The sequence below is a fragment of the Barbus barbus genome (assembly GCF_936440315.1).
Source record: "Barbus barbus genome assembly, chromosome: 7".
Classification (NCBI taxonomy): domain Eukaryota; kingdom Metazoa; phylum Chordata; class Actinopteri; order Cypriniformes; family Cyprinidae; genus Barbus; species Barbus barbus.
Genome location: NC_136735.1, coordinates 945935 through 972500, shown reverse-complemented (window position 1 = coordinate 972500; position 26566 = coordinate 945935). Strand labels below are relative to the sequence as shown.

General features: G+C 43.7%; 2 protein-coding genes across 3 annotated transcripts in view; one reads left to right on the top strand and one right to left on the bottom strand.

Annotated features, from left to right (window-relative positions):
- Positions 1-4492, bottom strand: part of LOC306872101 (bifunctional apoptosis regulator-like) — an 8894-nt gene extending 4402 nt beyond the window's left edge. The window contains exons 1-2 of the mRNA XM_079420490.1: positions 4373-4492; positions 865-1127 (exon numbers count right to left, since the gene is read on the bottom strand). Coding sequence (XP_079276616.1) covers positions 865-1127; positions 4373-4420 — 311 coding nt within the window. The 5' untranslated portion in view covers positions 4421-4492. The remainder of the gene's footprint in view (positions 1-864; positions 1128-4372) is intronic.
- A 6278-nt stretch (positions 4493-10770) lies between these two features.
- parn (poly(A)-specific ribonuclease (deadenylation nuclease)) lies at positions 10771-23662 on the top strand. 2 transcript variants are annotated; one of them, XM_079421424.1, is made up of 26 exons: positions 10771-10874; positions 11022-11099; positions 11259-11338; positions 12340-12407; positions 13083-13164; positions 13242-13302; positions 13382-13544; positions 17983-18045; positions 18150-18188; positions 18266-18308; positions 18384-18464; positions 18546-18602; positions 18687-18764; positions 18847-18890; positions 18972-19014; positions 19094-19169; positions 19349-19459; positions 19729-19798; positions 19904-19959; positions 20067-20153; positions 21502-21576; positions 21650-21800; positions 21890-21996; positions 22839-22896; positions 22968-23044; positions 23162-23662. In XM_079421424.1, exons 1-26 carry the CDS (start codon positions 10856-10858, stop codon positions 23209-23211), a joined length of 1917 nt encoding a protein of 638 aa, XP_079277550.1. In that variant the 5' UTR covers positions 10771-10855; the 3' UTR covers positions 23212-23662. The 2 variants fall into 2 exon arrangements, with proteins under 2 accessions (XP_079277550.1, XP_079277549.1); XM_079421423.1 differs by having other exon boundaries at positions 22968-23083.
- Positions 23663-26566: the final 2904 nt, after the last annotated feature.

The following is a 26566-nucleotide window of genomic DNA, read 5'->3' as shown; positions in this document are numbered from 1 at the left end:
CTCAGCAGAATTCATCTTTATCCAATTCTCCATTGCTGTGCCATGCTGCTCATATTTATCATGCAGTAAAAATGCCCTCCCTGCACCCAAAACGGGTTGCCTGTGGCTGAGAATAACGCAACCGAACAAGGACAGCTAGAAGGTTGTCCTGCCACACTTCACCATTGTCGAGTGAAAGGAGAGTTTTATAATGACAGGACACGCATTTATACAACACTTTACTCAAAAGGAAGAACAGCTCATTCTGCGCGTCATACATCATTACGCTATTTCTGCATCATTGCATATACGCAGTCATTTCAGTTTCAGTTTTCAATCTGATCGAGTGTTTACATGCACTCTCAATCATATTAGAAAAGAATAAACCACCCCCATTAATCCGATCGACCTCAGTCGGATCGATTAAGGTGTTTACATGAAGGCTTTTCAGGCTGAGCCATCAATCTGATTACAAACAGATGATTTGGTTGCATGTAAACATAGCCACTGTGTATAATAAAGGGCAGTCGTGGCCTAATGGATAGAGAGTCGGACTTGTATCCGAAAGGTCGTGGGTTCGAGTGTCAGGTCCATCAGGGATTGTGGGGTGAGTGAATAACCAACACGCTCTCCACCCTCAATACCATGACTGAAGTGAGACCCTTGAGCAAGGCACCGAACCCCCAACTGCGCTGCAGCATTGGCTGCCCACTGCTCCGGGTATATGTTCACTACTGTGTGAACACTTTAATGGGTTAAATGAAGAGCACAAATTCTGAGTATGGGTCACCATACTTGGCCACACACCACTGCCCTTTCCTTTTTTTAATCTGGTTTGACTCCTGTCACTGACTGAAGCGTGTGTGAACAGAGCTCGTCTCTCACCGGAGCAGAATGTTGACTTTGGGAACGCCCACCCACACTGCTCGGCATTCTGGGCAGTCTGTGCGGACCCTGGGCAGAGAGGAGGCCCACCAGTTGGCCAGACAGTGTCTGCAGAAGCTGTGTCCACAGGTGAGTGTGGTGGGGTCCACCAGAACCTGGTAGCAGCAGTGACAGGTGAACTCAGACTCAGACAGACCAGTCACCTCCTCCTCCTCAGACTCACTGGGCTCCGGCTCCACAGGGATCCATACATCCATCTCACTCTGTCAACACACACACACACATTAGGTTTCTGTGAATTGTGGGGACTTTCCATAGACTATTATTTTATACTGACCAAATTATATATTCTATCCCCTAACCCTAAAACCCTTTACAGAAACCTGATTGCATTCTTACACTTTCAGATAAACATAATTTACTAATTTTGGCCCTTGTAGGCCAGTCACTTGGGCCTTGGAGACTGGCCCTTGTGCAAGCCAGTCTCCACAATGCCAAACATTTCAGGTTCTACTATCCTTGTGGAGACATTTGGTCCCCTCAATGTAGGGCTGTGCGATATGACGATATATATATATTGGATGGACGAAATAAAAAGTCTATCGTTTCATATTATGCTTTATCGTTTATTTCGTGGTGTTGCAAAATATATTGTTTACGGTAATACTTTTTCATCATTTGGATGACTGCGATCTTTACATGCCACCATGGGGCTCTGAGCAGGAGAATGACCAGCCAGGACAAAACAAGGAGCTCGTTCCTAAACGAGGGACTATATCTGTAGCATGGACATGCGTTTTTAAGCACTGCAGTTTTAAAACAACTGATTTTAAGCCATTGAAGCACAAACAACAGAGCAATATGCGTGAATCATCTCTGTTTTTATGTGAGAGGAGCACGCATGTTTTTGCTGCTTTATTAGCTTTGAACAATTACATAAACACACTTATATGCATCATATGTAACGAAACGTCACTCTGAGGGAACACAGGACTCGGGAATTCGACGAAAGTTTTAATGAAGAGCAGAGAATAAACGTTTCCAACAAAGGTTACCAAGTTATATTACGTTACTTTACTTTAAGACTGGACAAACATAATCACCAAACTGAATGCTTATAAAAAAACGGAAACAAAGGAGCAAACAAGATGATTAATACAAAACAGGTGAATGGAATAAACGATGATTAACTAATGACAGGAAACCGACCAAATAAGGACAAACAGGAACTAAACAGAAACCAAACCATGACAGATATCACCCCCCTCCCGGAAGGTGCGTCGCGCACCGTAACAGTCACATCAGGGGGCGGGCGCCCTGGAGGCTGGAGCAGGGCCAGGACAGGGAGGAGACAAGGGAAGCCTCCAGGGCAGCTCAGGAGACTCATGGCGGGACAGGAGACTCGGGAGGCCAGGGCGGATCCAGGGACTTGGGAGGCCATGGCGGATCAGGGGCCTCCGTGGCCTTTGCCCTTGGCCTGGCCACACAGGCCGCGACTATATGGCCCCCCCAAAAAAAATCTTCTTGGGGAAGTTCCCCTCTGGGAACAATTTAGGAGAAACGGGCTCTTGGGGGGGCGCTCTGGAAGCGCGGACACTTGGGGGCGCTCAGGCAGCGCAGAGTTGGACGGGACCAGTGGAGACATAGGAGGGGGCAGACACTTGAGGGCGCTCTGGAGGCGTGGACACTTGAGGGCGCTCGGGCATCGCGAAGCTGGATGGGACCATCGGAGACATAGGAGGGAGCTCTGGAAGCGCGGACACTTGAAGGTGCTCTGGAGGTGCGGACACTTGGGGGCGCTCGGGCAGCACGAAGCTGGACGGGATCAGTGGAGATGCAGAAGGGCTGGACGGGACCAGTGGAGACGAAGGAGGGCACTTGTGAGGTGCAGTCACTGGAGGGAACTTGCGAGGCACAGGCACTGAAGGGCACTTGCGAGGAGCAGGCACTGGAGGGCACTTGCGAGGATCAGGCTCCTGGGGCTGCTCAGGCAGCGTGGATTCCTGGCGGCGTTCTGTCAGCCCTTTCACATGAGGGACTGGCCCTGGAGAAGCGGGCACTGGAGAGACTGGCCCTGGAGAAGCGGGCACTGGGGAATGCTGATGAGGAGCAGGCACAGGAGGGCGCTGTCGAGGAGCGGGCACAGGAGTCCAAGACATCCCCTTATAGATTACGAGTACCCCAAAAGGCACGTGAACGTCCATGTGCGGCCTTGCCATACTCTCTGGCGGCTGGCTTGAGGGAGCACAGGACTCGGGAATTCGACGAATTGAAGTTTTAATGAAGAGCAGAGAATAAACGTTTCCAACAAAGGTTACCAAATGATATTACATTACTTTACTTTAAGACTGGACAAACATAATCACCAAACTGAATGCTTATAAAGAAAACGGAAACAAAGGAGCAAACAAGATGATTAATACAAAACAGGTGAATGGAATAAACGATGATTAACTAATGACAGGAAACCGACCAAATAAGGACAAACAGGAACTAAACAGAAACCAAACCGTGACATCACGATCCTCGTCTTTGCAAGTATCCTCATACACACAGTGATTCAGGTCTTAAGAGAGAGTAAACCGCTGAAAAAGAAAACGCATATGTAACAGTATATTGATCCAGAGTTCGATCTTAAAGGGGAAGCTGTCCAGTATTCGTCCTGTCTGCCATTCATATTAATCAAACAACAATTCTCTTGACTAAATCACTTTTGTAACTTCAATAAGAAATTAAAAATAATAATAATGATATATTTATATATATGTACAGAATCTATACTTAATACACGTTAATTATATCTATCTATCTATATAATTAACACAGTGACGACTAATTAATTTACACAATGTATGTAGCGTTTCTTATTTATTGTAGTTTTTTTTGTCCTATTGCTTGCAATAAGTTTCTTATCCTTATTTCATCATTATTTATCTTCAGTGAGCTTGAGTTTTGTCTCTTTTTAGGCTTGTATTAGTTTGATATTGACATTGGTGACATTTACATTTACATTTATTCATTTAGCTGACGCTTTTATCCAAAGCGACTTACAATTGCTATATATGACAGAGGTCGCACGCCTCTGGAGCAACTAGGGGTTAAGTGTCTTGCTCAGGGACACATTGGTGTCTCACAGTGGATTCGAACCCGGGTCTCTCACACCAAAGGCATGTGTCTTATCCACTGCGCCATCACCACCCCCATTACACAAAGATTATGAAAATTCCCCCATTACACAACCCCCATTACACAAAGATTATGACAAAGATTATGAAAATTCTATGGTATCAAAGATTTTAATATCATAAAAAACTTTTTTTTTTTTAAATAACTACATCGTGATATATATATATATCGTTATCGTGATATAAGATTTTGGTCATATTGCCCACCCCTACCTCAGTGTAGCATAAACTAGTACACACACACACACACACGATCATATAACAGCACAGGACGGCTCCATTATTGGCTCCTCTGAGGGTCTGCAGACAGGTTCCCGTCTTACTTCAGTCTCAGCGCTGGCCATCAGCTGTTTGTCTCTCCTCTGGCTCATATCAGCTCTTTTGGTTTATTCACGTAAATGCTCATATCTCTCTGTTCACTACAGAATGGAAAGAGAAACTGCAGCTCCTTCCTACTCAAACACAAACACACACACGTGATGTAGAATATTCATGGGGACTTTCCATTGACTTCTATTGTGTTCTACCAAAACACTACACATTAAGTACAACAATTATTAAATATGCTTAATTCAAGGCTAAATGGGACATTTTTCTCAGCCATCTATCATTTGAGTTAAAGTAATAGGGATTTTTCTGGTTTCCTACATTGCTGATTTAGCTAAACCCGGATACATACCAACACACACACACACTTTCACTTTCACTTTTGATGTGCTGTATCACAACTAATATTTGTACATTCATATCTCACTGATGTACAGTAATAATTCTTTATAAATACAGTATATAAAGGTTGTTTTGGTTGTGGTCGTCTCTGTAAAGCCAGTCTGATATTAATACAGTCTGTATTACTGGATATGTTATTTTCACTTTGTGCATTTAAGCTCTTCTCTGAACAAGGTTGATTTAGATACATTTTATGTTCATTTAATTAATTATAATACTTTAAATATAAAAGTATATTGATAATTGTTTCTAATTTATCCACCCCTGCCTAATAACACACAAAAGCATTTACATATTCATAAAAGAACACAGATGTTACAGAACCCTCATTTTTAATGATATTTAATTACTACACTGTCATAAAAACATTTGCTACTGGTTTTAAATTGGTATATATTTCATGCTGATTCACCGAATCCCTGCTCGATTGGATCATGCTTTTAAATAATAATTCGTCTGTATTAAATATTCACTGTGTATGTAAATTAAAGTTATTAAAGATGTTCATTTTAATTCAGTCTCCTGTGATGACTAGATAAGTTTTCTATTTAATTATTTAGCAAGGATCCCTTAGGAGCGGATTATATCTATATCTCATGTATGAATTATTGGATTTAATGTAAGTAATGACACTATTTAGCGTACACACATGTTGTTGGGACTCTCTCGATGGTGTTCCTGCTTTGTTCTAGGAGCGTATTGTATCAGCGCCACTGAATTAGATCAATAACACTAATATAAGATGGACGACGTGGACAGCATTTAGAATTCAGTTTTATTTTAACATTAAAACGATGCAAGTTTACGTAGCCAAAGTGAGAGCTGCTAACTATGAATTAATAATGCAGAGACTGTGTGCTAGTTTTATTGAGGTTCTTAATTCGTGGCCATGATTTAATTAAACTTGATGACTATTAAGTAAATCTAGCACATTAATTAAACTTACCAAGATGATAAACGCATGTTGATGTGAGATGTGTCACCTGTAGCTTACTGTATTAGTGTGAAAGCTTGTTTGATACTCGTTGTTAGTTAAGTATCATCTCTCATAATTAAACTGGGCTCAGTGCTTGGCTGCACCAGTGTTATTAGCCTGTTCTTTGGCAGAACTTGAGATTAATCTTGATGTTTGAAAAGCCTGGTCAGCGGTTTGCCTTCTGGACTGATGAGGCCAGAATCTCTGAGGAGATCCACATCCAGGCTTTCAATGACCAAACTTTTGCTTTTTTTCAGTAGTGTGCTTTGACAAGAGGACTGAACAACAATTAAAGGAGAGCAGCAAGAGAGCCATCAACGGGAGTCATCCTAGTTCATGTTTTTAATAAATGGTGTTAATAAATAATATTGTACACAAAAAAAGTTGTCTTTTTCTTCTCAGATGGCTAAATGGCCCTTGGAATTTTAGAAAGGGGTGAATTGTTTTTGTCTTTATAAAAGGCTTTGTAGGACACTGTTCTGTTGCTGTATGACAACCAATAGTGAATACTAAAGCATTACATTTACATTTATGCATTTAGCAGACGCTTTTATCCAAAGCAACTTACATTGCATTCAAGTTACAGTCTTTACATTTTATCAGCTCTTGCTTTCCCTGGGAGTCGAACCCATGACCTTGGCGTTGCTAGCGCCATGCTCTACTATTTGAGCTACAGGAAAGCTACAGGAAAGCATAAATAAATAAAGATTTCATTGATGTCCATATGATTCAAATTTGTAATAGCTGTAGCAGTGGTGTTTCTTATTGCATTGTACATTTGTCTTCATATACATCATATTTCTATTCTAAATTGAGTTTTATCTAATATGAAAATGAGTCACACAACCACCATTTTTTATTAAATATATATATCCTCCGTTTATTACAGTCATGAAATCAATTTATAAAAATACTTATTTTTCACAATTAAAAGCATGAAACTGAAACATGTCAGAAACTTACAGTACTATGAAACTGATTATAATATGAAAGCAGAGAGGTGATTGTGAGTGTAAAGTCCCAGCATGACCGAGACACAGATGTGTGTTTGTGGTGTTCCTGAGGCTCAAACACTGGATCACAGCGCTCGCAACGCCAAGGTCATGGGTTCGATTCCCAGAGAATGCATGAACTGATCAAATGTGTGGCATGCATGCAATGTAAGTCACTTAACAAACATGATAAAAGTGTGTGTTTGATGTATAATGTGTGTGTCAGGGCCTGTGCTGTGTGTCTGCGGGCAGGAGTGTTCGTTTCACCAGCACTGCAGTGAGGAAGGGGTTAAAATACAGCTGCGTGTAGATCTCAATATTAATGATGAACAGAGGCATCAGCGGCCACAGCAGCACTAACAGAGACCTGTTGAACAACATTGCAAACATCTGAAGCCAAACTAACTTAGGGAGCGTCCTGCAATCACAACACACACAGACATCACACGGGTTCAATGTCAGACTCGATGTATGTGTTAAAAACCTCACATGAATCGTGTGTGTGTTTGTACCTCCTCTCTTCCACAGCGTCCAGCGGCGTGAGCGATGACCAAACCTGCCGTCCAGTAATAAGCTCTCATCCACTGCCAGGCGAACACAGACAGCAGCTGATGGGGCAGCAGGAAGTACATCAGCAGAAACTCTGTCCACTGACACCAGCCCGGACGCTCCTGATACAGAACAGGGTTTTGTTTGAAATGTTCCCAAAGAGGTTTATTAAAAAGCTCTGTTATAGTGTTATAAGCCATGAACCAAACCAAACCAACCCAATTCGAGGAGAATCACAACATATATATATATATATACAAATATGTATAATATCCAGTTCTACCAGCGGTGTGTCGGTGGGACGGTCTGGTGTTGCCGGGCAGCTGGTGTGAATGAAGGGCAGGAACGTGTCTTCATAATCTAACAGGAACAGGTAGAGCAGTGTCAGACGAGGGACGTTCCTCAGACTAATCAGCAGGAACAGAGTCTTCCCTAAATACAGATCCTGCAGACACACGTGATGATTAACAGCGTTAGTCGCTGTGGTCAACACACACAGACACACAGAGACACCTGACAGCTCTGGGACAAACCTGATTTAATAGTGCTGTGTGCTGAAACACACACACACACACACACACACACACTCACCTTATACTGCCAGAGGTTGAGTGAGACTGTGGTTTCTTAGAGTCTGTGCAGTTCCTCCAGGATGATCTGTCTGTGAGACTGATTCTCGATGTTGAACGGAGCCGCAGACAGATCTTCATCACTGAGAGCAGACAGTAATCTGACACACACACACACACACACACACACAGGTCACAGGTCACCGAGGGATGTGCAGTGCTGTGGGTCTCCAGGACTGATAAATGCTCTTTGTGAGTGTGTGTTTGTTACCTGCCATCGATCTGTTCCCTGCGGGAAGGTTTCTTTATACTGATTGGTCCAGATGCCCAGGTGCTCCATCCACAGAGTGACATCATCAGCGCTCCACCTGCTGAGTGGTTTACTGAGCAGTACCTCATGACTGGAGTCAGTACTGAACCCATGGTACAGTAACACCACCATCTACACACACACACACACACACACACAGTGATGATGAAGGTCAGCGCCGTCATGACTCTGGAGTAAAACACTCCGATGTTGATCGGTGGTGGGTTCTGTGGTGGAGCTGCGCGAGGGGCCTGTCTCGTCTCCTGCTGCTGGAACACCTGAAGAGCACGACAGAACCCCGGATCGCTCAGCATGGGCTTCTTCCGTCGGCTCACGTCAGCAGGAAACAGCTTTTCCACCGCATCCCTGACACACACACACACACAGAGGCTACTTCATTGTGCGTGTGACTGAGAACATGAACATCATGCAGTGACCAGGACCAAACTTAACTTAGTAACTGTTTGGACATGCAGGTGTCTGAATTAAAGGGGTCAAGAACTGCCTCTGTTTTTTTATTTTGTACGGTTCTCTGAGGTCCACTTATAATGTTATCAAGATTTTTACATAAAAAACCTCATAATTTAGAAGTAATAGCCAATTTCTGTCCTGTTTTAACCCCTCTCATCAGAACGCTCTGTTTGAAGAGGCCTGGAGGATCATAGACTCGTAAGTAAACATCCACTGCTGTGATTGGCTGATTGACAGCCTACATTCCTCACAGATGGATGCCGCTGTGATTTAGGTCAAAAACGCATAAACAACTCAATACATATAATGATATGTTTAACAGACAAAGCAATAGTGATCCTATAGAAAAACAGTTACTCACACTTGTGTTGCGACATTACTGTTGGATCCGATATTGTCTTTTAGATTAAATCTTTCTGAAAATCCTGCGTCGAACTGTGCCTTGTTTGTAAGTGAATTCGTGGTAAAAATGAAGTGAACAAAGGAACAAGCTCTTACTGCTGCGGTCTGGATCTTCATTAGAAATAAAGTTCATTCACTCTTTGCTAACATTGGGATCAGAAGGAAGGCAACGCAAACACTGTTCTGTTGGTGGAGCTAAACAGGCAGTGATGTAGAATCGGTGGGCGGGGCTAAACAGGCAGTGATGTAGAATCGGTGGGCGGGGCTAAACAGGCAGTGATGTAGAATCGGTGGGCGGGGCTAAACAGTCAGTGATGTTGGTAGGCGGGGCTAAACAGGCAGTGCTGTAGAATCGGTGGGCGGGGCTAAACAGGCAGTGATGTAGCATTGGTAGGCGGGGCTAAACAGGCAGTGCTGTAGAATCGGTGGGCGGGGCTAAACAGGCAGTGATGTAGCATTGGTAGGCGGGGCTAAACAGGCAGTGCTGTAGAATCGGTGGGCGGGGCTAAACAGGCAGTGATGTAGAATCGGTGGGTGGGGCTAAACAGGCAGTGATGTAGAATCGGTGGGCGGGGCTAAACAGGCAGTGCTGTAGAATCGGTGGGCGGGGCTAAACAGGCAGTGATGTAGAAGCAGGTGTTGATCATCTTCTGTGGAGGCGGGTCTTGTCCACACTATTACATCATAGAGTAGAACATTCCAGAATCTGTCGTTTTGGCAGACTGCCTTCAATATAAGCTGTTTTTAGACTAAAGAGAAAGTTTTGAGTTCTGAAACTTACAGGATGTTGTTATAGTACAATGACCTCTTATATGTCAAAAGATCAAGGGAATTTTGGTTTCTCTGTTCATGGTTTAAGGCCGTTCTTTTCACAGCAGTTTAGTCAGTGTACTGTTGGAGTAACTGAATAACTGCACGATATTGGTTTATTTCCAGTCAGAGGGAGTCATGTTAAAAAGTGTATAACTTAAGTAATTTGTGGATTAGTGCTTACTGGAGACGCGACCCGTTTGAAACGATTCAGTCTGATTTGATGAACCGGTTCAACTGGTTCACTAAGAAGAACCGGTTAAATCAAATGATTCGTAGAGTGAAAATATCAACTCATTTAACTGAAAAGTTGCCAACATGGTGGGCATTTTCTCTAAACATAACTTTAAAAATGAATTAAATTCTTTAGAATTCATGTAGTTCTATTTAGGCTAATTAGCTTCTGATCCATTTAATTTGATAAAAACATGTTAATTCCAGATCTTTCATGTGTCTGAAGGCCTGTTAAATAAAACTGCAGCATCTCCGTCAGCTGGGCATGATGATCAGTTTGGTGCAGAATCACCTAATGTTGCCATAACTTACACATGTTAAGGTTCTGTAGGCTAATGTATAAATATATTGTGGAAACATACTTTCCTGTAGAGCTGGAACGATTTGTATCGTAAAAAGCGCTATACAAATAAACTTGAACTTATCCATATGTCTTTATTTAGTATTTAAATGTGCACTATGCATGTTTTTATAGACATAATAAAGAGCTCGTGATTCAAGGAATAGCAGTTTGCAAGAATTTAGATTTACTTTGAAGCCATATATAAATGAGCTGTTAATTTAGTCTGTGCTGAGCAGTGGCTTGTGATGATGACTGGAGAACTGTGTTTAATATCTGTATGTTACACGTGTCTCGGGGTCACCGCGGGCCTCAGAGCGCCTCCTGCAGGAGCACACAGCGACCGGAAGTGCGAGCGACTGCTTCCGGCGGCACAGGTTAAAGCTTCCAGTGTGTGGTTGTGTGTGAATCGCTGCTTTACAGGATGGAGGTCACCAGACAGAGTAAGACGATCAAAATAACCAAATCTATCGCATTTAAACCGCACTCAGACCCACACACCGCGCGAGCTAACGTGACGGCGTGTGTGTGAGCGCGCTCCCGCGAGAGTGTGTGTGTGTGTTAATGTGTGACAATCTGTGTGTTTGCAGATTTTAAGGAGGTTCTTCCAGAGGTGTGTAGCGCTGTGCAGGAGGCGGATTTCATCTCTATAGACGGAGAATTCACAGGTGTGTGTGTGTGTGTGTGTGTGTGTGTGTGTGTGTGTGTGAGAGAGAGATTGTGTGTGTGTGAGAGAGAGAGAGATTGTGTGTGTGTGTGTGTGTGTGTGTGTGTGTGTGTGTGTGTGTGTGAGAGAGAGAGATTTGTTAATGTGTGTGTTATTGTAGGAATCAGTGATGGTCCGTCAGTCAGTGCTCTGACCAATGGACTGGACACACCAGAGGAGAGATACACTAAACTGAGGAAGGTAAACACACACACACACACACACACACAGTATTAAAGTACATTGAAACATATTCAGACAATTTTAATGTTGCTTTTTTTTGCTCTTTTAAACACTAACAACAAAACATGAAGCAAAAGAATTAATATATATTTTAAAAACTGAAACATTATATCAATTCACAAATGCATTATAATTTACAGAATATGAAAAATGGACTGGTAGAACATTGACAACTTTTACTGATTAAAATCTAGATGTAGATTAAAGGGATAGTTCACGTCATTCAGTCGTCCTCGAGTAGTTCCAGAGCTGTCTGAATGTGTTTGTTCTGCTGAACACAGAGGAAGATATTCTGAAGAATGAGGGAATCAGAGCAGTTCTGGGGCACCAGTGACTTCCACAGTATTGGTTCCTACTATAGAAGTCAACGGTGCCTCAGAACAGCCTGGTTACAAACTCTCTTCTGAATATGTTCCTGTGTGTTCAGCAGAACAAACACACTCGTACAGGTCTGGAACTACTCGAGGACGAGTGAATGATGACACAATTTTCATTTTTGGGTGAACTGTCTCTTTAAATCAATGAAAGATGTTGATTTGATCAGTAATTGGTAAAAGCGTCGCACCTGCTGTAAGAGTGATGAGATACGAGTTTGACGAGCAGTCTGAGATTTCTTTAGATGTATTCACCGAAGATATCATTGAACATCAGTTCAGTATTAATATTACTGTAAATCCCTGTCAGTATGTCATAATTGCACTTTTAACTCTTGCCTAACTTAGAATAAACAATGCATGTTAGTATATTCTCCAAAAACTCCTGTATGTGTAATATTTAGCAATTGCACGGTGCTGAAAACAAGAATGAAGCTTGTTCAGAATGAGCACACTTACAGATGTCAAACGGAGCAGGATGGTCCTGATTTAGCGTGAGGTGTTTGTCTGTGCACATGTCGATCGCTGGGCTCTGTGACGATCTGCTGTAGTTTGTGTGTGATGTTCAGTGTGTGTTTCCTGCAGCACTCCATGAACTTCCTGCTCTTCCAGTTCGGCGTCTGCACCTTCAGATACGACCAGAACCAGTCCACGTGAGCATCACAGCACCCTTACCCAGCGCTCCTGGTTTAATCATTTCAGTCCCTACAGTCATGCATGATCCAGCGATTAGGGAACAAAATGCAAAACCAATTATTCACAATTTCAATACAAAATAATTATTCAAAGTTAACACGTTAGTTAATTTTTTTTTTTTAGTATTTTGTACCTAAAGCTATCTGAAAAACTTAACGCGTTCTTAATTTCATTTGCATTTTTAAAATTGTCCTATTGTTTGTATTGGGTTCTTTGTTCTTATTTTTAAGAATTAAAAATAAGAGATCACAAAATATTTGAGTGTCAGAATTTCATAACTCACAACCTTTATGCATCTTGTCTTTTTTTGTTATGAGTATTGTGCACCTAATGTGGCATGATATGATGAATGTGATATTCTTTAATTCTGGGAAATATTAATGTAAATATTAGATGATGCACATAAGTTTAGAAATGTAGCACTGAAATAAAGTAAGTTCAAACTGAATTGCCGAAAAATTATAACACAAACATTGTAAATTGGAGCTAAATATAACCATTGCAAATATGTTCTGCCACAATATGTGATTTCTATCATTTTAAATGAATCCCAAATGATCTGGAGCTGGTTTAGATGTGGAAATGATCTGGAGCTGGTTTAGATGTGGAAATGATCTGTCTCCGTCTCACAGGTACATCACTAAAGCCTTCAACTTCTACATCTTCCCCAAACCCTTCAGCCGCACGTCTCCAGACATCAAGTTCATCTGTCAGGTGAGAGACGCTCGAGTGTCACGAGTGAATCAGACTGATGCTCCTGAACCTGACTCTGACTCCTCCTCTTCCTCCAGAGCTCCAGCATTGAGTTCCTGGCCAGTCAGGGCTTCGACTTCAACAAGGTCTTCCGCAGCGGTCAGTGAGTTTGGTTTCTGTCGTGTGATTGGCTGCTGGAGTGCGCTGTGTGTTTAATTGACAGCTGTGGTTGCCGTAGGGATCCCGTACCTGACCCAGGAGGAGGAGTCTCAGCTGAGGGAGCAGTACGAGGAGAGGCGGAGCCAGATCAATGGGGCGGGGCCAGTCTCGTACACTCCCACCTCAGGGTTGGGCGTCTGTAATGTACCTGAAGACCAGAGAGACTTCATCCGGACGGTGGAGTGAGTCTCTCACACATTTATACATGCACTCCTCTCTCTCTCACACACACACACAACACACTCCTCACTCTCACACACACTCCTCACTCTCTCTCACAGACACACAGACACGCTCCTCACACTCTCTCTCACACACACACACACACACACTCCTCACTGTCGCGCACACTCACACGTATGCTCCTCTCACACATTTATACTCACACACTCCTCACTCTCTCACTCACTCTCACTCTCACTCACACACACGCCTCACTCTCACTCACACACACGCCTCACTCTCACTCACACACACGCCTCACTCACACACACACGCCTCACTCTCACTCACACACACACGCCTCACTCTCACTCACACACACACGCCTCACTCTCACTCACACACACACTCCTCACTCTCACTCACACACACACTCACTCCTCACTCTCCCTCTCTCACACACACACACACACACTCCTCACTCTCCCTCTCTCTGTACTCACACACTCCTCACTCTCTCACTCACTCTCACTCACACACACACTCCTCACTCTCACTCACACACACACTCCTCACTCTCACTCACACACACACTCCTCACTCTCACTCACACACACACTCCTCACTCTCACTCACACACACACTCCTCACTCTCACTCACACACACACTCCTCACTCTCACTCACACTCCTCACTCTCACTCACACACTCACTCACACTCCTCACTCACACACACACACACACTCCTCACTCGCACTCACTCCTCACTCTCCCTCTCTCTCTCACACACACACACACACACACTCCTCACTCTCCCTCTCTCTCTCACACACTCCTCACTCTCCCTCTCTCACACACACACAGACACACACACACACACACACACACACAGACACGCTCCTCAAACTCACACACACTCCTCACTCTCACACACACACACACACACACTCCTCACTCTCCCTCTCTCACACACACTCCTCACTCTCCCTCTCTCACACACACTCCTCACTCTCCCTCTCTCACACACACTCCTCACTCTCCCTCTCTCACACACACTCCTCCCTCTCCCTCTCTCACACACACTCCTCACTCTCCCTCTCTCTCTCACACACACACTCCTCACTCTCACTCACACACACACTCCTCACTCTCACTCACACTCCTCACTCACACTCCTCACTCGCACTCACTCCTCACTCTCCCTCTCTCTCACACACACACACTCCTCACTCTCCCTCTCTCTCTCACACACTCCTCACTCTCCCTCTCTCACACACACACAGACACACACACACACACACACACACACACAGACACGCTCCTCAAACTCACACACACTCCTCACTCTCACACACACACACACACACACTGCTCACTCTCCCTCTCTCACACACACTCCTCACTCTCCCTCTCTCACACACACTCCTCACTCTCCCTCTCTCACACACACTCCTCACTCTCCCTCTCTCACACACACTCCTCACTCTCCCTCTCTCACACACACTCCTCACTCTCCCTCTCTCACACACACTCCTCACTCTCCCTCTCTCACACACACACACTCCTCACTCTCCCTCTCTCACACACACACTCCTCACTCTCCCTCTCCCTCTCACACACACACACGCACTCCTCCCTCTCTCTCTCACACACTCCTCCCTCTCCCTCTCTCTCACACACTCCTCCCTCTCCCTCTCTCACACACACTCCTCACTCTCCCTCTCTCTCTCACACACACACACTCCTCACTCTCCCTCCCTCTCACACACACACACACTCCTCACTCTCCCTCTCTCTCTCACACACACACACACTCCTCACTCTCCCTCTCTCTCACACACACACACACTCCTCACTCTCCCTCTCTCTCACACACACACACACACTCCTCACTCTCCCTCTCTCTCACACACACACACACACTCCTCACTCTCCCTCTCTCTCACACACACACACACACTCCTCACTCTCCCTCTCTCTCACACACACACACACACTCCTCACTCTCCCTCTCTCTCACACACACACACACACTCCTCACTCTCCCTCTCTCTCACACACACACACACACACTCCTCACTCTCCCTCTCTCTCACACACACACACACACACTCCTCACTCTCCCTCTCTCTCACACACACACACACACACTCCTCACTCTCCCTCTCTCTCACACACACACACACACACTCCTCACTCTCTCACACACACACACACACACACACTCCTCACTCTCCCTCTCTCTCACACACACACACACACTCCTCACTCTCCCTCTCTCTCTCACACACACACACACACACACACTCCTCACTCTCCCTCTCTCTCACACACACACACACTCCTCACTCTCCCTCACACACACACACTCCTCACTCTCACACACACACACACTCCTCACTCTCCCTCACACACACACACTCCTCACTCTCCCTCTCACACACACACTCCTCACTCTCCCTCTCACACACACACTCCTCACTCTCTCACACACACACTCCTCACTCTCTCACACACACACTCCTCCCTCTCTCACACACACTCCTCACTCTCCCTCTCTCACACACACTCCTCACTCTCCCTCTCTCACACACACACACACTCCTCACTCTCCCTCTCTCACACACACTCCTCACTCTCCCTCTCTCACACACACACACTCCTCACTCTCCCTCTCTCACACACACACACTCCTCACTCTCCCTCTCTCACACACACACACTCCTCACTCTCCCTCTCACACACACACACTCCTCACTCTCCCTCTCACACACACACACTCCTCACTCTCCCTCTCTCACACACACACACTCCTCACTCTCCCTCTCTCACACACACACACACACGCACTCCTCCCTCTCCCTCTCTCTCTCACACACTCCTCACTCTCCCTCTCTCTCTCACACACTCCTCACTCTCCCTCTCTCTCTCACACACACACACTCCTCACTCTCCCTCTCACTCTCACTCACACACACACACACACACACACTCCTCACTCTCACTCTCACACACACACTCCTCACTCTCACTCACACACACACACACACACACACACACTCCTCACTCTCCCTCTCTCTCACAGACACACACACAGACACGCTCCTCAAACTCTCACACACACTCCTCACTCTCACACACACACACTGCTCACTCTCCCTCTCTCACACACACTCCTCACTCTCCCTCTCTCACACACACTCCTCACTCTCCCTCTCTCACACACACTCCTCACTCTCCCTCTCTCACACACACTCCTCACTCTCCCTCTCTCACACGCACTCCTCACTCTCCCTCTCTCACACGCACGCACTCCTCACTCTCCCTCTCTCTCTCACACGCACGCACTCCTCACTCTCCCCCTCTCTCTCACGCACGCACTCCTCTCTCCCCCTCTCTCTCACGCACGCACTCCTCACTCCCCCTCTCTCTCACACACACGCACTCCTCACTCCCCCTCTCTCTCACACACACGCACTCCTCACTCTCCCTCTCTCTCACACACACGCACTCCTCACTCTCCCTCTCTCTCACACACACGCACTCCTCACTCTCCCTCTCTCTCACACACACGCACTCCTCACTCTCCCTCTCTCTCACACACACACGCACTCCTCACTCTCCCTCTCTCTCACACACACACGCACTCCTCACACTCTCCCCCTCTCTCACACACACACGCACTCCTCACACTCTCCCCCTCTCTCTCACACACACGCACTCCTCACACTCTCCCCCTCTCTCTCACACACACGCACTCCTCACTCTCCCCCTCTCTCTCACACACACGCACTCCTCACTCTCTCACACACACACACACACACACACACACTCCTCACTCTCCCTCTCTCACACACACACTCCTCACTCTCCCTCTCTCACACACACACACACACAATGACAGTTTGAAAGTCATATTTGTAGTAATTGTTATAAATTAATTCAGTAGATGCTTATCTTGTGTGTTTAAATGAGCTTATTTGGTATATAATTGATATGCATGTGCTTTTGGCTATTCTTGCACTATTTGTAATTCTATATCATTGTTTTTGTTAACTACAACTATTAAAAAATCATTCAATTACAACCCTTAAAAGAATAAACTTCAAGAAAATTTGAAATGTTTCCTTGGGAAACAACTGAAGTTAAAGTAAATTGAGCAAAGTGGTACAATTACCTAACCAAACTAAAATGGAAATAAAACTAAATTAAACAAGAAATAGAAATATTCAAAAATAAGTGGCAAAATTACATAATTACTAAAACTAAGAGCTCATTCAGAATTGTAAACCGTGCTGAAGTAACAGTAGCATGATGTTTATCTATTTTGCTTAATTTGGTTTTAAGTGAATTTTAGTAATATTGGTAGTATTTGGACTCATGTTCACGCTGGAGCTGTAATTCATTCTGTAGTGAGTGAGGAGCATTATGGGAAACTGTGATGGTGATGTGTTGCAGGCAGAAGGTTGAAGCTCTTCTGAAGAACTCGGATCAGACTCTGGATCTGGAGCCCTGCACCGGGTCAGAAACACACTCCTGTTACTGACAGACTTCATTAAAATAGTGTTTGTGTGTAACGGAGATCTGAGCTGAATATGAGCATTAATATCATGTGTGTGTTTCAGCTTTCAGAGGAAGCTCATCTATCAGACACTCAACTCAAAGTAAGCCTGTCTCTGTGTGTGTGTGTGTGTGTTATGAGCTCGGTCTCTTTACGCGTCTGGTGTTTTCTGTGTTTCAGGTATTCTAAAGGTCTTCATGTGGAGACGCTGGAGACAGAGAAGGTACAAACACACACTCGTTAGTGCACATTATATAACAAGCAGGCTCTGATCGTGTGTGTGTCTGTGTGTTATCAGAAGGAGCGGTTCATTCAGATCAATAAGGTGGATGAAGAGGAGAGGAGGAGGAGAGAACAGCAGAAGCAGCTGAGAGAGCAGGTGTGTTTTCAGTCACATGACCTCTGGATGAATGATGCCGTGATGTGAAGTCCGTTCATTGACTGATCGTGTGTGTTGCAGGAGGAGCTGAATGATGCTGTGGGTTTCTCCAGGGTTATCAGAGCCATCTCTAAATCGGTGGGTCTCTCTCTCTCTCTCTCTCACACACACTCTTATTATTCTGATATGACCCATCCTGACCTGCTTGTGTGTGTGACACAGGGCAAACTGGTGGTGGGCCACAACATGCTGCTGGACGTCATGCACACCATCCATCAGTTCTGTGGGCCGCTGCCTGAGGTAACATGAGCATGCACTGGAGGATTGTGGGATAGTGTGGCAAGTCACAGTCTGATCAGCTGTGTGTGTGTGTGTGTTACAGGAGCTGGATGATTTTAAGGAGGTGGCCATGTCTGTGTTTCCCAGGTAACCTCTGATCACGTGATCATGCGCATCTGTTCACGTCTGCACTAGCTCACACTCTCTCTTTCTCTGTGTGTGTTTCAGGCTGTTAGACACCAAGCTGATGGCGTCCACGCAGCCCTTCAAGGTGTGTCACGTGTGTGTGTTCAGTAGTGATCTGCAGCAGTGTGTTTAATGAGTGTTTAATGTGTGTATTTGTGTGACAGGAGATCATTAGCAACACATCACTGGCTGAACTGCACAAACAGCTGAGAGAGAAACCCTTCAAATCGCCCACCACCGGTAACACATTCTCTCTCTCACACACTCATACAAACACATTCAGACTCAAACGTGTACACATGACTCGCTCTCATTCAGACTCGCACACTTTCTTTCTCACTCACTCACTCACGCATTCAGACTTGCGGCACACCTGTTGCTCTCCAGCCTCATACGTGTGTGTGTGTGTGTGTGTTCAGAGTGTCCTGAAGGCCTCCAGAGTTACGACACGTCCACAGAGCAGCTTCATGAAGCCGGTTATGATGCCTTCATCACTGGACTGTGCTTCATCTCCATGGCAAACTACCTGGGTGAGTGTGTGTGTGTGTGTGCGCGCAGTGATCTGCTTCCAGAAGCATTTTTTCCCCCATAATAATGTCTAAAAAGTCTTATGAATAATTAAGAGTAGTGAAATTCATGAACCAAACCAACCAGCTAAAAAAAGCATATCAATTATCAGTCTTGTTCCGTAGTGTGGCTGTTGAAATAGTGTTACAGCAGCTTTAGATCTGCTCCTCCAGTCTGAACTGTCTGTCAGTGGGTTTTGTTTTAGTTCTTTGCGTTTCTCTTTTACTCTCAGGGTCTTTTCTCACGCCTCCAAAGAGTTACATCTCTGCTCGCTCCAAACTCCTCGAACCCTTCTACAACAAGTGAGCCCCACACACACACACACACACACACACACACACACACACACACACACACACACGTGCACACAGGTCTGAATCGGAGTCTCATGAGGTCGTGTTTTCCAGATTATTCCTGATGAGAGTGATTGACATTCCCTATCTGAACATGAGTGGACCTGACCGTAAGAGTTAGAGACACACACACACACACACACACACACACACACACTCACACTCCTCATTCAAGCATTATACAGTGTCAGTTATCAAATGTTTTGTGTGTGTTCAGTGCAGCCCAAGAGAGATCATGTCCTGTATGTCACGTTCCCCAAAGAGTGGAAGACTAGTGACCTGTACCAGCTCTTCAGCGCCTTTGGTAACACACTCTCTCTCTCTCTCTCTCTCTCTCACTCTCACTCACACACTCTCACTCACACGCTCACACTCTCTCTCTCTCTCACTCACACACACACACACACAAGGGATGGCTCGATACCATAATTTTGGCTTTGGTACGATACCAGAATGTAATACCTCGGTATCGATACCATAGGTGACAAATAACCAGCCTCAAAAGATAAGTGAATTTAGAACAGTTTTATTATTATAATAATAATAATAATAATAATAATAAACAGATTCATATCTTAATAACTTTGTATCAAACTAACAAAAAACCTACAGGGAACATAGGTTACATTTTGATGTTGGAGACAAAAAAAAAAAAAGGCTAACTGAAGTAATAAGATGAAAATATATTCAAATCTTCTTATCTTTTCAGTGCAAACAAAATGTCTGGCCTGCTGGGAACATGGGTTACATTTTGACTGAGTTTGAAGGAAAAAAAAATACAACTGAAGTTGCGCAATTAAGGCAATAAATATAGCTTTATTGTAAAGTGTTATTCTAACAGTCAAAGTAATATTCAAAATCACATTATTATTTCTCTCTCTCAGATTGTTTTCAGATTTCAGACTCAGCCAAAGAAAAAGCATGAAATAAATCTCTCTCTCTGCTGCTTCTTATTAGCGGGCGGCAGCGCAGCAGAAATATTCCCTTCATATCATTGATACTAAAATGAATAGCAAAATTATTGCTCAATTCAAATCCAATTAATATTGGATTGTATGAAATGCAAGTGTATATATTATATGACCAAAACTTCACTGGTTCTAGCGTCTCACATGCACGTTTGATCTTACTGTATCACATCTGTATGAGCGTTGATCAGTTGTAAATTAAAAGTTCAAATTAAATCTGAATTTATGAATGATGCACTCACCTGAAAAGATCAGGATGAGCAAGTGACAAGTGCTTATAGGTTTGATGTGTTCTCTGTGGAAGCGCATGATTTATAGCAACGCTTGCATACAGGTGCAGTGAGGTCAGTTCCTTCACCTTTGTCATCTGTTAAGTAATGCCGTATTTCACTTCTACTGTTCTCTTTGTTTATTAATCTCGGGTGCGTTGATAGTTTCATCTGTTTGATCCATCGCTTGTTCTGTTGTCACATTTTACCGGTTGCGCAGCAATTTGGGAAGCACTGCCACCTACAGGTGCATTTCGCAACTGCAGCGTATGAAATACCGAATTGAGCAAAATTATGATATTGTACCGTTTGAAATATAATATATACCGGTACTTTTCCAGTACCGGTATACCGCGCATCCCTAACACACACACAGACTGTCTGCGTGTGCTGATCTGTGTCTGCCGTGTCTCAGGGAACATCCAGGTGTCGTGGATCGATGACATGTCGGCGTTCGTGTGTCTCAGTCAGACGGAGCAGGTTCAGATAGGTGAGAGACTCTCAGATGCTCTGCTGAGTTTCAGCGTGAGCCGATCGTCTGCTAACATCTGCCGTCTGTGCAGCCATGAACACCAGCCGCTACGCCGAGAGCTACCGCATCCAGACCTACGCAGAGTACCTGCAGTCCAGACAGAAGAGTACACACACCAGCAGGAAGTGGACCAATGACGGCTGGGCGGACACGTCCTACAGCGCCGCCTCGGGCTTCAGCCGGTGAGTCCCACAGAGTCCCTCAGATGCATGCCACCAGTCAGGCAGTCACCTAACCATATGAGTGTGTGTGTGTGTGTGTGTGTGTTCAGGCTGCAGGCGGTCAAGAGGAGCATCAGTCCGTCTCTAGAGGAGCAGAATCAAGATGCTGACAGCAGCTGGACGAACTACAGCAGCGTCAAGAAGATCAAGACTGACGGTCAGTATAAGTGTCCACACCAACAGATGAAATGGTTGTTCATTATAAATGCGTAAATGTTTTCTTTTTTTTTTTTTTTTTTTTTTTTTTTTTTTTTTTTATATATTCAAGCTTCTTTTAAAGTCAGATGGATTCTGATTGGCTGTCAGTATATCTGCTTATCACATTTTTATTATTATAATTTAGCATTTAATAAACATTTATGGTAACACTGCTGTAATAGCATAAAGAGTCATACATTTGCAGATATTTAGCAATCATGTAAAGTTCACATGCATGTTTCTCTGAAAAACCGTTACAGCCAGTTGTTCTTCTTTGAAAATGTTTGTTCCGTGTCAGAATGTCTGTTTTTGTTTTGGTCTGTGACTCCGCCCACTGACAGTTTACCCAATGATATTTCAACAGTCTGGGTTGCCAGTTGTCAGAAAACCCAGTTTGTTTTCTGGCTGCATTACACTGGGTTCTCTATATAACTGGCAACCTGTGTATATATACAGTATAACTGTTGAAATATCATTGGGTAAACTGTCAGTGGGCGGAGTCACACAGATTCGCAGATTCTACCTGATCTAAAGCCTCGGCATGCAACTAAAAAGCTCTATGACCAGAGTCATATTTAAACGTGTAAAATAAATGGACTCATCAAGGCTTGTCACCTTCCTTTATCATTTAAGCATGTTCCTGTTGTGTTCTCAACCTGGTGACCCGCGTGAGAGGACATAGTCTGAAGATGAGGGAGAAACCATATTGAATTTGGACAGCTCTACCCATTTTAACCACTAGCTGTCAATATTACATACTGCACCTTTACCGTGAGATGTTTAATTTCGCTTGTGTCACAGGAAGCTGCTCGCAGACGAACGCTGAGGTCGCTGGCTCCTGTGATTGGCCCAGACTGCAGTAAGTGCCCCGCCCCTTTAACTCACTCGCATGATGTCGTGGCTCCGTCTGATTGGCTGCTGTTTGTCCAGGCCTGATGAGGGCAGAGCCTCTGTGAGTCCAGTGCAGGAGGCGGAGCCCGAGGACTCCTCAGCCAATCAGAGTCAAGGTAAAAGGAGCCGCAGACACAAGAAGAGGAAGTCAGACGGTGAGCGTTTACATTGACGTACGGCACGTAGCTCTCGTCCGCTGAACTCCAGCGTTTGATTTGTTTTCTGTCGCACAGCTTCTGAAACGACGCCGCCACCGCTCTTCGACGTTCCTCGGGTTTGGTAGCGAAGGCTCAGCAGCCAATCGGAAGCCTCGCTCAGTCCGGGTGTAATCGACAGCCAATCAGAAGACTGCACTTATCTCCTGACGCCCAGCGTGTGTCGTCTGTGACCTCCTGTGACCTCTCCTCGCGTGGCCCAAGTTCAGAGCGTTTTAAAGGTGCTGAAGTTACTGAGCCATTTCCTGTCTGAGTATGAGTGAGAGTATGAGTGTCCTGTAGTATTTTAACCTGGTTTCTGACAGCGCTCCCTCATTTTAAGTGTCTGTGTCCTGCAGGTTTATTTATTCCTTGTGAGGGTTTTTCGTCTTTAGTTTAACGGTGAGAAAAAGAACGTGTCAAAGAATGTCTGATGATGTCATCACGAATGTCCTGTTCATATCCTTGTATTTTTTTTGTATGAAATGTTGAAATGTTCCCTTTTCCAGGGGAGATGAAATTAAAGAGTCTTTCTTAGTACGTCTGTGTCGAGCTGTTCATTCAGACTGAACCGAGTTAACCAATGATTGGCTTTGCCTTGTTCAGATCTTTCTGATATTGCTCTTTATTACAGATTCAGAATGATACAGGGACCAAAACTAGCGCAACACCGCTGTTTAAGATATTTAAGTGTAGGATTGATCCTCAGACCTCACTGCTGGATTATAGCAAAATGAAGTGACTCCAGTAGCTCCATATTTAGAGCCGAGCGACGAGAAACCTCTACTACAGTCAGACTCATCCACTAAACTAGTCTTAAGATCACTGCACACGGAGTCAGACGTTTGCGCACGTTAAATAAGACCTCACACGGTCAATCACGTTTACACTACCTCCAAATTTGTCCGTCATTTAAAAAAACAATTCGGATCAGGTTTGTTTTTTCACATTTGGAGAGGTGTTTTGACGGTTCAGAGCCATTGTACAGCGAACGCCAAAGTCCAGAATGGCAATTGTCAAGTACTGTTCAGGATTGGACAGATCCAATATTTCCTTTTCTTTTCTCTTTTTAAGAAGCAAGAGGACAACAAAATCATCCTCACTGCTTGAAGACTCCATTTAGTACTCCATTTTTCTTTTCTTTGCAATGGATTAATTCAAAAGCATCGGACTCGGTGTGCAAGGTTTCAGGATAATGAATATGAACACACATAGCTACAAGAATTTCAGACTCTGTGCAATTACCTTTTACATTTGAAAGTAAAATAAAATATCAATGACTGCTGATTAAATTTGAAAACTTTTTTTTTTTTGAGATACAGCTTTCCATTTGTTTTGCATTTTCTGAGAATCCCATTATTACCAGTCTGCTCTTCTAGATGTCTGTTATTTACGCGCGAAGATTAAACGGAAATCCGGTTGGCGCTTAAATTCAAATTTCCTTCGAAGCAGTCTCTCGGACGGTTTAACGGCAGAATGAACGGTTCATCTGATCTCTCCCTCGGTGATGACCGTTACAGCTCGAGATCAATATGGATTGAATCAGAAGGTATGGTGAAAAATAATTGAATATATAATCTCTGGCGTAATTGTTAAACGCCAGTCAAACAGTTAACCCTTTTACCTCAGGAAAGCCATCAGACTCGTTAGTTAGGGAAACAACTCTAGGGTTGAGTAATGCCAAATAAAAGCTTTCATTTTCATCTTAACTTATTGATTGTGATGTTTTCATTTTATGATACAAGCCTTGTTGATAGCCACCATTTAAATGTTTTATTTAGCCTACAAAATTATGATATTTTAAAGAATTAGAACGCTGACTTTTTTTTTTTTTTTTTTAACTCAATCGAACTAGAAATGTGTTTGGGGGTCAAGATAAATCAAAATCGAGTCTATTGTAAATTATGTACGGTATTTATTCAGAGTTTATACATGTGCCTTCTTTAAACTGGCCTTATGAGCCGTTTGATCACTTTAAATTTGATCTGAAAATAAATAGCCATGGATTTTGATAGTTTGGGCTCTTGTTAATTTTAACTTTTCGTAGTATTATGTACCAACTTGAGGGTTATATTTTACAGCATTAGTTGAGTTGTAATCCTGAGGAAAAACTGGTTTACCTGAAGACTTTACGATCGATGGATATGGAGTCAAATCAGTTCAGTTTAAGAATCAAATTGAAATTTCATCACATGACGTGTTACAGTTAGACTTTGTTCCTCTTATGCTAGTAATACACAAAACATATTAGATAAATTAGACAATCATTTATGAAATTACTGCTCATATCTGATCATTTCTCTCTTTCTGCCTTTGGCATCTGTAACTGGTAGTGCAAATGCAAATATTAATACAAACTCATGAAAAACCAAACACATGAGATTGTTCCTGCTTGAATAATTATTTTCATGCATGTCTCTTCTGAACATGATTTCATGATTTTTGCAAGAAATAATCTTTATTACTGCAGTATAAGTGGACGTCTTTGCCAAGCTTTATGAAATTTGACTCCAGGAACAAGGTGTTGGATTTTATTTTATAATCCACAAACTAGCACAAACCAGAACCCCATATATAGGTCAAGGCTGGTTTATTTCAAGTTAAAAGAGATTTAACTGTGAGTTTAGCCTACAGTACTCAAACCTTTGGAGCAGACAATTAAGACTTCAGTTTGAGATGCAACAGCATCCGTCAGCTAGTGATGGAGTTATTGAGAAATCAGTGCCAGATTAGTGGCCATTCTCTTTTAGCATTTCAACTTCAAATCATCACTTTAGGACAGAATCCACAACGCTTGCTCCAGTCAAAAGGTGTATCTGCTGTCTGTGTTGGATTGTAGAAAGTGATTGATCTCTGCAGATTTCTCTCCTGAGTCAGACTAGAGGAATTTTTAGTTGAAAAAAGCAATAAATAGAGAATATTTTCAGCTCTTGGTTAATTTTACAAGACCTCCTGTACTGTGCTTTGAGTACAGTATGTATATAATATAGTTTTGGGTAGTGTATGGGAATGTGTTTTATGTGATAATACAAGTCTGCAACATTTGAAACAAATACAGTATTGAGCTCAGTTTTGCAATAGTGACGGGCTTAAGAAAGTCTGTTATATCTGTTATAAACTCTTATCTGAGTTTAGATGAGCTTCACAGTGCAGTCGTGGAGGTGTGAATGTTTGGTTTCTGTTCCTGTTTTCCGGAGCACTTGTTCCTCTTTTGTTTGAATGGTCTGTAGTGAAGTTCCACATCTGCTGATCATCAGTCACTGATATATGTCACCAAGCGCTTGGTTTTCTCACTTCAGTGTTTGTCGTCTATAGGCCGATTCGGATGGTAATTGTTTCTCATATAGACGTCTGTAAAAATGTACATATCTCAGTGATAAAACTCGTGGATTCTGACGGCGATTTATTCAATATATTCAGTATAAATACACATTTTAAAATTGT